Raw genomic sequence first — 13,753 nt, 5'->3', positions numbered from 1 at the left:
GCAAGACCCGAGGAATAGTATTTCAGGAAAATCAAGACCATGACTATCTACAACATTTTCTAATTATCTACAACATTTTTCTAATTATCTCCTGTTTTGTTTGCCACACTACTCAGAGTGAATACTTTCAGCAAAGCCAATTCCAATAGCAACTCTAAGGGGTCACTGACTACTCTAACTGCAACACTTGTTGAAACAGATTTTATTTGCCATGAAACATAAAAGTCAGGTTAAGTAACAGGGATGTCTAGCTCCACAAGGGCTTTTCAGACACCTCTGCTCAGGAAAGGTTATTCTACAGCTTTTGTAATAGTACCAAAACAACAAATAACCTACCCAGAAAAGAACCAAGGAGGAGTGGGTGAAAACTCCTTGACTTACAAAACTGTGCTATATCAAGGCACTATATTCAACCATCAGTATAAGGCAGAGAAGACATAAATGAAAATATTGCTATGTAAAATGAAATAATTTAATAGAAGAATCTAATGAGATCAAATCTGTAGGATTCTGCTGATTTGCTGAATACATTCAACAAATATATATATATATAAAACTCTGTTCAGTGTGTAACAAAAATATTTTTAATTATTTTAATATATACTGTAATGAAACTTTGCAACAGTTGCCTTGTCATTCATGACAGAATAAACATCCCTAACACATTGTTTTATGTAGAATTTAATTTCAGAAAGAATAACAAGTTACTGTGGTCTTGTTACAGAGAGATCTGAACAATTCCCTTTAAGCAGGACTGGCAAGGTTCTCCAGTTGGCAGTTCCCTTCTCAATACAAATCAGAACTTAAGGATGTTTCCACAATAAGCTTCTCAGTTTCAAGACAGCTTCAGTCCTTGAATGTTTTGTTTCAGATTGAGTAACTCTTTTTCTTGCCTCGTTTTCTCCAGTTTGAAGGCAAGTTTGTTGGCTTTCTTCTCCATTCTGCGTTCCTATGCACATGAATAATTAGAAATTTACAAAATAGGAATTAACATGCAAAATCAAACAATTCTAATTAACTATTCTAGATCATGAGAACAAGAGCAATCTGGACAATATTATCATTTATGGCACTAATTAGCAGAAGTCAAATTAATATGTGTACCACCAGGATTAACATCTTAAGTTACCTGAAGCTTCTAATATGCTGGCTATTTCTGTTTCTAAGAAAAACAGCTAGTATTTAATTGTGGGCAATTAGATTTTCCATTTTTTTTCCACTCTTCCATAGTTTCTTTCAGATAGTTTTCACTTTATGTAATCTGAAACATCATAAATGTTTCCTTTGCTACTCTAGATTGTAAGGAAATCTGAAGTTCCTTCCGAAGTTTTATCTGCAGTAGTGGCCACAATAACAAACCCAAAGTTTTGACACTGGAAACCGGGATGACAAAATTAACTTTCTTTCTAGTAGATTTTTTTTTTTTAAGGAACAATAATTAGTCCTTTGAGACCAGCAAGTTTTTCCCATTACTTCCAGACATGAAAACAAGTGAGCTTTAAATAAAGTTTATAAGACAGATAATACAACATGGTTTTGCAAGGTCTTACTTAAAATAATAAGTACCTTTCGCTCCTCTTTTATTGCCTGTTTTCTAGCCTTGCGATCCTCTTTGCTCTCATCTTTGGAACGAGGTTGTGTTGATGCTTTTGGCAGGTCACTGCCATTAATCATTTGCATGCGTTCAACCTGCTTAGCGGTAAGACCTTTCTGAGGCAAGATATGTAGAGGAATTCCAGTCTTCTGAGAAATTTTTATTGGCTTGGGCTAAAATAGAGAGTGCATATGTATTAATGGTCCCTACTTTTCTCTACAAGAAGTGCACATTGCACTGCATTAGCAGTATGAAAACGTTAGATTCAGATTTGACAGTAATTAACATGTGAGTTTCCCCATACTATTTTGTTCCTCCAGAAAAATGCACATTAATCCCAAAGTAAGAAACCAAATACATCTGTGAACAGAATCTAGCCTCCCAGAACATGAAAAACAATTTTCCCTTTTATTTAAATATTACTGAGGAAAAAAAAAATAGAACTTCAGTAGGCACTTAGTATTCCTTTATAAGCTTGCAAGAAAAAGGTTTCCTTTCAAACTTTGGAATATCGAGCTGTGCTCTAATGATGGGGAACATCTGGAAGGTCAAACAACTAGAATAAACTGTTTCAAACTGTAGAAAAAAATCCAAACTAATAGGTAGTTGTGAGACATGCATTATGCAAAGCTATATCATAGATAACAAAAAAGTGAATTCCTTGCTCTGTATGTTTCTGCCTAGCTATTACAGACATTTTGAACTGACTCAATTTTCCTTCTAATATAAAAAAATATATCCAAACCCTTCTTTAGTGAAGAAATAATACCAGAGGCTAACACCCTCCCCAACCCTCTTTTCTGCTCCTTCTTTTAAAGCAGATATCCATTGAGAAAAAAATGCACATTTGTGTCAAGTTTTCCCAGTGTTATTCATTAGAATAAGTTTAATAATTTTACCTTTGATGGCTCCTTAATAAGGGTCGGATGATTATATAAGTTTGAATATGTACCTAGGGCACAAAGGAAAAAGAAAGCAGTGAAGAAGGGCTTGGAAAGAGAAACGAGGTAAGTTTATTATGAGTTGTACTAATACTGAGGCTTTGGAAATTCCTGCTGTTGTGCTCAGAGCATAAACTGTTTTACCTAAAGCACTGCTAGAAAAGTTCTGAGATCACCTATCACTTACTTTGAAGTCCTAGGAACAAACAAGCAAACTCCAAAATACTTACTCAAGATGGATTCACAATCCCACTTCTCTTTTGGTTCCTCAATAACTACAGATATTATTTCTTCCTTTTCTTCCTCACTTTCTTCATTCGCAGGAGAGTCCAAATCTTCACAGGGTTCAAGAGCATCCAATTTCACACAACTTTGAAGAAGTCCAGAGAAGAAAAAAATACAGTTTATCTTTTCTTGAAAATGTGCAATTATGTAAAACCAGACTCCCTTCAGTAAAACTCCAAACCCAAGAAAGCTATTCCTAATGAAACTGGCACAAAAAATTAAGTTTCCTATGTAAGTCGCCTCAAAATAAACTAAAAACATTAGGACAACAGACACAGTCAACAAAAGAAATACTTCTGCATTTCAGAAGTATTTGGCACACAATACTTGTGACTGGAGGGCAGAAAGAGAAGAGTTTGTAAGCAAGGCAGCAGAAGGGATTACCATGTCTTTCCATCAGGAGACACAAGACTAATGTGAGAACATTTAGACATTTATCTTTGGGACAATATCACCTGCTTTAAGACAAAGCGAACAGAGCATGGAAACGCAGTCTTACATTGACACAGAGTTGCTTTATAAGCACTGATTTTTGCAGGGCTACAAATACTGGTACCCATGCAACAGTTGCCCATGAGTTTATTATCATGTAACTAAGCAGAAAGAAGAATCAGCTGCATACCAGAAGGACAGAATATACTTGGCTAAAGAGTCTGTTACAAACAAAAGTAAAGGTATAAGGAGAAAAATAAGTTACACTAAAAAGGGAAAGGAAGAATGCCTCCAGATACTACTTACACTAAGTTCAATACTATTATAAAAAAAAAAGCATAAACTCACTAAAACAAACAAAATTCCTCCACTTAATTTTCTCACAAAAATGGATAATACTCATATGCAGCTGCTTTTGTTGTGGGATGTAATCTTTCAGTACCTGAACTTGGAACAACATACCCAAAATTTCAATATAAACACAGGATTACTTAACGACTTATGTGAAGCAGTACTTCTGGGAATACATACTTCTTTGCTTTTTCTTTGTAGTAATCATTCAGGACTTCTTGCAACCGAGCATTGTCTGTGTTAATATAGCCTTCTAACTCCACATTATCTAAGGCTCCAATTTCATCTTCATCAAATTGTTCATAAAACTAAAATAAAGAAGTGGATATCTGTAATTAGATCGCATCTGTTGTGCAACTTCTTGACAGTTTAAATAAGATCCACACATTTCTTTTTATTTGCCCATTTTTCCTCTCCCCTACCAAACCCATCTGCAGTAGGATTTCCTCCTTACTGTCAGTATCCTTAAAGCATGGGAATCACAAAGTTTTCTTATGATAATAATTTATAAATCAGATTCTGGAAATGGTTCTTATTCTTGTCTATTATTTCAATCTGTACCTTAAGAAGCCTGTCACTGCTCAGTTCATGAATGTGTACTTTATCAGGCACCTAACATGATTTGCTGTGTTGAGTCCTGAGATTAGCTCAGCTGGTTAGAGTATGGTGCTAATAACACCAAGGTTGGGGGTGTGACCCCCTATGGGCCATTTACTTAAGAGCTGGACCCGATAATCCTTGTGGGTCCCTTCAACTTTGAATATTCTGTGATTCTATGAACTGAGCTTCTCAGACAAAGTGTAACACTAACTGTGAATGCTCATACAGCAACTGGAGTAATTTTGTTTAATTCTATCAGTGTTAGACCTTTCAAGAGCAATAACCTAGGTAACACAAGCCTCAGTACACAGTATTAAATGCGGAACAGACGCAAAGAACAGATGTTTGATGCCCTGACTACTGAAGGCAGTAAAAATTTGCACGAGACACCACCTGATGGAATGAATCAACAGACAAAGAAGCATTTAACACCCTTAGCAGTTACATTCTTGAGCTGCCTCACCTTCTCAAATCTGTCATCCAAAAGGGTTAACTGCTCGTTCCGTCTTATTACTGAAGATGTCATAGAATATTCTGTGAAACGACTCCTGGTTTCTTCTTGCATAAAAAGAAATTCTTTTGCCTGTCCATTAACCCCATCATCTGATAAAGGACCTTCTGAATCATAGTCTTTATCACTACTGCAACTATCCTTCTCATCACTATCATCCTCCATATCTTCCCATTCATCTTCATCCTCAGCATCTGATCCCCTTGAACAAAAGTACAAAACAGTTTTAAAATAATACATGGACCTTTCCATAGCTCTGACCAATGCTGGGTTACCTGAAACAATTTGGCAATAACAAATTCAAATGTTGAGAGGGAAAGATAAAAAGTGATTATCTTGAAGCCAGTAAAAGAAAAACAAGTTTAGCAGAAACCGTGTTGCCAAAGTCAGCATTACACTACTTTTTTCTGAAAGCTGAAAACATTTCTGGTAACTGTTGGATCACAGATTTGTGCACTAAGAGTGAAGTTACGTTTACATTCAGCTGTAGTTTTCGAAGCAGAATAATACTAGCTGCACTCTTGAATACTAAAATGAGAAAAATTTCTCATTGTTCATAAAATAATGAGATGATATCTAAACCTAAATAAATAAAATGCAAAATTTGTAAAGGTTCCAGAAACAACAGATAGCCTTTATCCATACTATTACTAATGTATTTTACATGTGATAAATGGCAATGTTTAAGTAGTTTAAGAATACTATTATTACAAACATTGCATGTAAACAATGAGCTCAAAGTAATGAATGAAACCCATCTCCTGGATAACACAAGAAAATTTGGTTTTTTAAGCTACCATTCACATAATACAAAGTAATGCTTTTATTCTTTTAATACACCAAAGTATTCAAATTTGAAATCTGAAACCATTCTGGTTTCCTATACCACCACATGAAATAGCAAATAGCATCTTTCCTATTTACATAAGGCAAACAGTTCAACAAAGTTCTATCTACCGTTTCTGTGGTTCATTTGCTTGTAGAACAAAATCATCTTCCAGGATATTTTCAGGATTGTCAAAGTCAAAATCATCATCAAGAGCTGCAACAATATCTGGGTCAAAATCTAGTCGTGGTCCTAGAGAGTTAAAAAAACAAAACAATACATAAATATGTAAGTTTTTCTGCCATTACAAAACCAATCCAGCTAGACTGTTAATTTGCAGTAAGGAAAGTTCAAATGAAAGAATCACAAAATTCCTCAATAATATTTGTACATTTGATACAAGCTAGGGCAAGTCACCATCCTCTTGTCAATTTTTATCATTCAGAAAAAAACATTCCTCAGAGGTCTTAAGCTTCCATAAATGCATTTTAATATAGAATATTGTAGAAGAAAAAATATCCAAGTTAAAGTACCACATGATCAATTAGCAACCCTAGTTCCCAATCCTAAAATTCCCTACATTACAAAAGGTTAAAAAGTGTTTCTCTACTGCAATTAACAGATGTGTCTTTAGCACCCTTCTGCCAGGACAAGAGAGAACTGCCACAAATCCTTTCTGTTATAAAATATGAAGACAGCTGTAGACTACAAAAGTGTATTCACAGTCTGTTAATTGAAATAATACTAATGAAGGAATGTAAACAGTCCTCAGCACTTGAAAAGAAATTTTGAGTGAAAATCTAGTTCCAGACTTGAATTCAAACAGATGGAGTAATAAATTAATAGTATTATCTACAGTTTTTCCCTGTTATTAGCTTATATTTTGCTACACAATAGTAAGTGCTCATAGATTCTGCCCTCTCCAAGCAAAGCTAAAAAGTTCTTACTAGTGTATCACAGAAATAGTCTCAAATTGTAACATGGGTCTCTCATAGATCATTCTTTATGTCTCCTATTTAGCCTGCTCTAAACTGACAAGTATGACACCACAATCAAAGCCATAATTATCACCTACTTCCTACATGGCAACTCACATAACAAAAAGGTAAGCGATACCTGAAACGGGAGCAGCTTTATTTAACAAGCCCACATCCTCTTCAAACTCTGTGGCAAATACTGAGGAAGGTAACTTAATAGATGGAGCCTTAGAAAAGGAAACAAAATAACATCATCACAATATATTTGTTCGCAGCTTCTCCTTTGAGCTCATGTTAAAAAAAAGGTGCAGATGCTCATGTGACACAAAGAAAGTCTGTGAGTACTACTTAAATATTAAGACAAGCGTTACTTGATCAGTGGCAAATTTTCAAAGTTATGCAATGAAAGCTAGGTAAAGTGTTGGTAGCTTTAATTCTCATGTCAATATTCTCCAGGTATAGAGACAGTATTTTTTGCATCTCTGAAGCTTTTTAGAGAATGGCTGTACATCAGGCACATTGAAATTTGTATTTTTTTTTTGTTTTGGAGAATAGTAACAAACATTTGGAATCACCCCTTTATTGAAAGGCTTATTAAAAGCTTCACAACATATCCATCTAATCTAACTTTAAATCTTATGTAGTATCACCAAACTGTACCTGAAAGGTATTTCTGACTAAGAACACTGGTTTTGACTACAGTATTTGGTTAAATTAAACTCCCTCAATTAAACTGTCAATGGTACAGATCATTGCTTCAAAGTAATTACTGATTTTCCATTCCAATGCGATTCAGCATCATGAAATTCTACACGTTATCCCAGTAACTGAAACGTTTGTTTTTATTCCCTCTGGGTTTTGCTGCATTCCACTTTAAAAACATGGTGTGCTGGTAATGCAACCTGGCATATTCATAACTCCCAGAGCATTCAAAAGTTCTAAAAACCTTAAAAACAAACACCCACCCCAGAAAAACTCCTAACTTGTTCAAACAAATACCTTTGTAAGCCATCTCTGTAAAGAAAAGTTTGTCATGGGTACATGAAGCTTTTAACACTGCACTAGCAAAATAATGTTCATCAATAAACTCTGGCTTGTCAACTTTTGGGTTTATTTGTAGGAAAGTCTGATTGTGGGTCAAAAGGATCTTTTTACATAGAAGGAGATCACAGTCACAGTAACATTTGCTGAATACGGTTATTGTGTCTACAGGATACTAAACTCCAAAGAATAGCATAATCATTAGCAAAAATACTACTTACTGAAATTCTCTGAATTTCATCTTCTATGTGCCCCTCATTTGTAACAACGATTCTGCTTTGCTGTCCACGCACAGAAGGGACCAGCTCAGAGGGACCAGAGGCTTCTTTCAGATGCTGCAAATAGTCATAGTCATCATCAAAGAAGACGCCGTACTTCCGCTGCTCTTCCCTTCTTTGCTCCTCATGCCCCTTGGAAGGGGGGCAAAAAGAAAATAGAAGAAAGAAATACATTTAGTTAATGTATAATTAATAAATAAATGTATAAAAATAATAAAAATAAATACATTACCTAAGCTCATTTAAAACTTATTAGCAAAAAGAAGAGTAACACATCAATTGAGAATGCCCGAATTCTAAAATCCTGGTAGTCCTCTCTCCACTCACTACCTGCACAAAAACTAACTAGAACACTGTAATCAGCTGGTTCAGTGTTTGGGTGCTGTCTGAGCAGGATCTTAGACAACTTTTTCCACCAGCAACATAACTTACAAAGCCTGTTTTACCAGAGTGGGTCAGGCAAGTTTTGTTGTTGTTTTTAAAATATATTTATATCCCTAATGCCAGTTAGTCATCCTTCAACCACCAGGTAGTAACTCACCACTATCAAACTCCCTACAACATCCCCTTCTTTTTAATAAGCTGGACTAAATACTACCTTCTGTCCGAGTATGTTTTTATATTGTACGACTGCAAACCAACTTTTTTCTCCACAGCATTTCTTATCTGAATGAACCTCAATATTAAAAGTCAGTATTTACTTTCTGTGTAGGCAGCAGAACTCTCTGGGGAGCAGTATCATCAGCAGCAAGTGGATCCCGCTGACTTCTGTGCACTAAGTGAAACGTTACTGCCCTCTTCTTCTCTATGAAGGGTTTCTTCTTCTTGTGAGGCTGCAAAAGGGCATTTGGTTAACCATTAATACAAAATGAAAAATTAAATGCACCTACAAAGAATATTTTGTCTAGAGTGTGCTAGTGTATTCTTTTTAAAACAATACTTTACAAACATGTTTGGAGACAAAGCAAAAGAGACTAGTGGTGGCTTAACTCACCTCACCAAATGCACAACAGATATTTCATAGGTTCCAACAGCACATGCCGCTTATTCAGCTGCCAAAAGGCAAGTACAATAAATATTTGCTAGTACCCTATACAGTTTAACATATAACCCCAGAAAGGAATTCTTAAGTAACTACAACAAATTTCATCCACGAAACACAGGAAACCGACATGAGGAAATTCCTCGAGACACACTTATATTCTGGAAAATTGTCTGGACGGTGTTCCTACGCCAGCAATTCAACACCAGCCAAGAGGACTAGAACCAGACATGGTTCTAACATCAAAAATATAAGCCTTTTCTACAGGCTAGCACATCTGACTCGGGGAAATGCTTTTATGAAGGTTTCTGGCTTTACTTACCCACCAAAACGCGTTATAGCAGATATATGCAACCTAGGGGCTACTCTAACCTGCCTTCTTCACCCGGTAGCTCCGAGCACACAACACGACCCACTCACCATGGCGCTGCCCCCCGGTCGCGGGGAGCGCTCCCGCCACTCCCAGTGCCCCCAACCCCGCTCGCTGCACGCAAGCCAGGCCTCAGCGCCGCCGAGCCCTGGCCACCATCTTGGAATAGACCACTCACAAACGGGGGGGAACGCGATAGGCAGCCGCTCCAGGCAGGTTTGGGGCTTTTTCTTCTTCACTGTAAAAAAAAAAAACAACGAGCGTTTTCTCAGACTGAAATAGTATTTTATTAAAAGAAAGGTTCTGTGAACGCAAGGGAGGTTGCTTTTTCCCGCCCGCCAAGGACACATTTTCCCGTTTCTCCCCCCAAACTAGTGGTTCCGCCCACCAGCGGCCTCTCTGGCAGAGCGGTGTGCGGGAGCCAAGGGACAACGCGCATGCGCAGAGACCGTGCCTCCGCTCGCAGGAAGAGGCGGGGGAGGGCGGGGCTTGGTTGGGGGGAGGTGTGAGGAGTGGGGTCTGAATTTGAAGGGTGAGAAATAAATAACACGTAGTCATATTGAGAGTGTTTTGCCGTATTTGAGTTCTTATTTCTTACGAGGAAAGGCTGAGGGAGCTGGGCCTGTTCAGAGAAGAGACGACCCAGAGGGGACCTCATCAATGTCCATAGGTATCTCAAGGGAGGGTGTCGGGAGGATGGAGCCCGGCTCTTTTCGGTGGTGCCGAGCAATAGGACACGAGAAAATAGGCAGAAACTGATGCACAGGAAGTTCCACCTGCGCATGAGGAAGAACCTCCTTACTGTGTGGATAACTGAGCACTGGAACAGATTGTCCAGTGAAGTCTCCCTCCCTGGAGATACTCAAGAGCCGTCTGGACACAATCCTGTGCCATGTGCTCCAGGGTGATCCTGCTTGAGCAGGGAGGTTTGACCAGGTGACCCACTGTGGTCCCTTCCAACCTGACCCATTCTGTGGCTCTGTGATATGACACATCAGCTGTAGAAATTTTACCTATGCTGCACAGTGCACAGACAGTGCTGTGCACAGACACAGGCGTGCACATACAGGCTCCTTGCTAAGAAAGAGAAAAGTATGCTTGGTATTTTAGGAATATGATGTAAACCTGTTTTGTTACATTTCAAAAGGAAAATGTAAAACAGAAGGGACAGGTTTTTTTCCTATATTCATACAAGCAAATAACAACAGCTAAGAAGAGGTTGTTACTGAAAATTCAGAAAAATTATCCAAATTATGTGTGTATATGTATACAACTAAATATATATGCATATGTGTACCTTAAAATATTAGCTTCAGTCATATTTGAGTGGATTTCATTGGCTCTCAGTAGGTGTCACTAAAGCTCCGAAAGAACCCAAATTTTCACTGTTCTAGCTGTTATTTTCTAAAGTCTTGCATCTTTACCTTCAGGTTTCATCACATCACTCTTATGGAAGTGCACAAACTAATCTGATCAGCTCCATCAGTTGAAATTACTCCTGTACTCAGAGGATTCAGATTAGCTCTGGATTTATCACTGCAAAGGCTAGAGTTTCCTCTTGCAAAAAGTACATGGTGAGCATCTTGTTGCCATCTGAAGGTTGTAGTAGACACTCAAGATCCAAAAAGGTGTCCTTTGACTGCATGCTGCAAATTTTCAGGTTTTTCAGGACTGCACCTCACAGCAGAAACTCCTTCCTATAGTGTGTCTGTACTGTAAACCCAGTGACAGGTAGAATAGCAGAGCTGGCTTTTCACAGGGTAATTAAGACCAGAATCACTCAGCTGTTGAAAACACAGTGCTTAGCATTTATCTGTGGGGTAATGATGTAGATTAGATTACTCCTTATTGCTTCCAGGTCCCTGACATAGCTCTGGCATACACAGAAGTGCAAAATACTTGTACATAGACTTGGTGACAGGATTACACTTCACAGTCCCATAAATCTGGTGACCTCCCTATCTAATAATGGCAGTACTGTCATTCCATATACCCCAAATCTGGTCTAGAAGCATCGTATCAGTTTGGAAGTGGGAAAAATGAGCTTTTGCTCTCAACTGTGTGGCTAATCAGCTGTTTTATATGTGTAAGTTAAATTTACCTGTTTCATTAAGTCTGAGGGTTTTCTGTCTTGCTTTCATTCACATCCCCACCCTGAATTTCCTGGTTAGATTCTAAGCATTTAGGGGGAAGGATATGTTATTATATGTTCACATAGAGAATAAAACAACAGGCTCCCTCCCATATCACAGAAGATTGATAATGTATACAAACAGTAATACATCTGGAAATCAGTTTTAAGATTAAGGATTAACAATAATAAGCATCATATTGCCTCCTTTGTTGATACCTAAGAGTGAGTCGTCTCCTTCCAACTGATTTATGATACATCAAAATTCAAAATTTAGTATCACATGTATTTGAAATGTATATGAGAGAGTCTCTTGGAGACTCTGCTTAAGCTTCTCATTTCATCCAAGCCTTACAAGGTCATCCATCCGACTGTACTCTCTCACTGGCTTCTTTGCAGAGACTCTTCACACTTTAAACTCAGCAAAGAGCATCTACAGAGACTAAAGGGAAAAGTGCTCAGGTTACTAACCATTTCTTTTATGCTTGCAGAAGAAGAATGGTCAATATTGAAATGGTGTGTCAAGGCAGACACTTAAAAAATAATATGCTGGAAGGATATCCTTAACATGATCATCAACTTGCCTTCCGTGTGAGGAAATTTATGATAATATTTTTGTCTTAGTTCTTGCAAAGCAGAAATTACTGCAAAGTAATTAAAAAACAAAAGTTATTGTCAGTCACTTTGTAATGTTAAAAAATTGGCAGACACACTGCAGACTAGGTTGATCCTCAACTATGCAGATCAGTTTTGTCCATGTGCAGTGGGTGTAATTCTGTTGCAAATCTACTGTCAATGACACTTGAACTAGTGAAAACCACTTCTTGATGATAAAAAAAAAATTGGGAAACTGGGAACATGGATTAGGTCTCTGAACCACTGAGCTATCACTCTTTATTTTTATACCAAGTATCACTTCATTGAACACACCACTACACAATACACCACTCATGAGTGAGCTACCAGATATGTTTGAAGGACCTTGGAAATTCAAAGGAAGATTTTAGGAACCTTTCTTCATCTCAATTCCATGAAGAGGGGTTTTTAATTTGGTCTCTCAATTTAACTCTTTTATATATGTCCATGTACATGCTAAAGATTCAAGAGCAAAATATTTTCTGTATTTTATATTTTCCAGATGATGATATTGGAATATATTTGTGTGCATGTGTATATATATATATGTGTATATATATATATATATAGTAGTGTATATATATATATACACACTACATTACAGATAAAACCTCAAGAAGCAGCTATCATTAATTTGTAATAATTCCAGTATTCCAGTTACTTATATTCTCAGATATCAATACACCTGTGTAAAATGCAGTATCAGATCAGCCAGTTCTTTATAGTTACCATAATCAATCACACTGAGTCAAGTTGCCAAAGTATAGGTAGATGCATCCTTTTTACAATTGTTATGTAAAATATGCCCTCCATAAGCTGAAAAGTTATTGGTATTGATTCTCCACAGCTTTACATGTTTTGAAAGTAATGAAATGTGGAAAGTACACTTTAAAGAGACAGGAATTCTAAGCTGAAAATGCTTCAGATACATTTTGTGTAGTTACCAGTAACTATCTAGCATGCCAGGCAATGGGGAACCAAGGCTTGAATTTTGTTTGCCTTAGTTTACTTGTAAATAGGAACATTTAATGAAATTCAAGCAAGTTACTTTGAGCATAGTTTGTTTCTATTTCCAAGCAAACTAACAGAAACAATAAAGTCTAAGAACTGGCCCAGTGCATATCAATAGGTGATACTCTCCATTACATGCTGCAAAATTCCAATGAATTCACATGAAAATTTCATTTTAGGTGATTGTGCTGCCTTACAGTATATTCAGCTCATAAGAATCTTCTGGTTTTACCGGACCCTCCGAAGACACTACTGGAACACTGATGTGCAGGGGTTATCAACCTTCCTTACTGGAGTCGTCTCTCAGAGGTGTCCATGTGGACTTGATTGGAAGAGGCATGTGTGCAACGATTCCTACTACTGAATAGTACCTTGCCCTGCCAAATTGCAGCTCTACCAAAGGCATACATGTTCTTGAGTTGTCCGTGTTTAAGGTACATTTGGGTCTACAAAGCATGGCATACTAATAACATCTTTATTTACTGTTTGAGCTATTCTGTAAAATGCTGGGAAGGGACGCAATTTATTAGCTCCTGAGCGTACAGCAATGTGGTCTACAGCATTCTTGTGCCTCTCTCAGATTTACAGTTTGGTTGTAAATGGAATTCTATTTCTCTTTTAGGGAAAAAAAAATAAAAATCTTAAAAGCTATTTGAATGGTTGCAGGCAATTAAGCACGTGCCATCTCCACACCCTTCCCACCCTGCGCACACAGTCCCATTCAAAC

The 13,753-nt window shown here is 37.3% G+C and overlaps 1 protein-coding gene and 1 long non-coding RNA gene across 2 annotated transcripts; one reads left to right on the top strand and one right to left on the bottom strand.

Moving 5' to 3' along the window:
* Positions 1–187: 187 nt before the first annotated feature.
* LTV1 (LTV1 ribosome biogenesis factor) lies at positions 188–9,400 on the bottom strand. The gene is made up of 11 exons (XM_027751484.2): positions 9,299–9,400; positions 8,538–8,669; positions 7,780–7,968; positions 6,657–6,744; positions 5,672–5,792; positions 4,667–4,916; positions 3,784–3,911; positions 2,766–2,905; positions 2,494–2,546; positions 1,567–1,767; positions 188–949 (listed from the first exon to the last, which is right to left on the bottom strand). Exons 1-11 carry the CDS (start codon positions 9,299–9,301, stop codon positions 836–838), a joined length of 1,419 nt encoding a protein of 472 aa, XP_027607285.2. The 5' UTR covers positions 9,302–9,400; the 3' UTR covers positions 188–835.
* On the top strand, positions 6,666–8,732 carry LOC120324497. Its single transcript, XR_005565853.1, has 2 exons — positions 6,666–6,854; positions 8,549–8,732. It is a non-coding gene; the product is annotated as an uncharacterized LOC120324497 (long non-coding RNA).
* Positions 9,401–13,753: the final 4,353 nt, after the last annotated feature.

The sequence above is a fragment of the Pipra filicauda genome, unplaced genomic scaffold (assembly GCF_003945595.2).
Source record: "Pipra filicauda isolate LSUMZ 115617 unplaced genomic scaffold, ASM394559v2 scaffold55_size4083901_pilon, whole genome shotgun sequence".
In the NCBI taxonomy this organism is placed as follows: domain Eukaryota; kingdom Metazoa; phylum Chordata; class Aves; order Passeriformes; family Pipridae; genus Pipra; species Pipra filicauda.
Note: the sequence above shows the minus strand (reverse complement) of the source record. Positions and strands in the feature narration are given on the sequence as shown.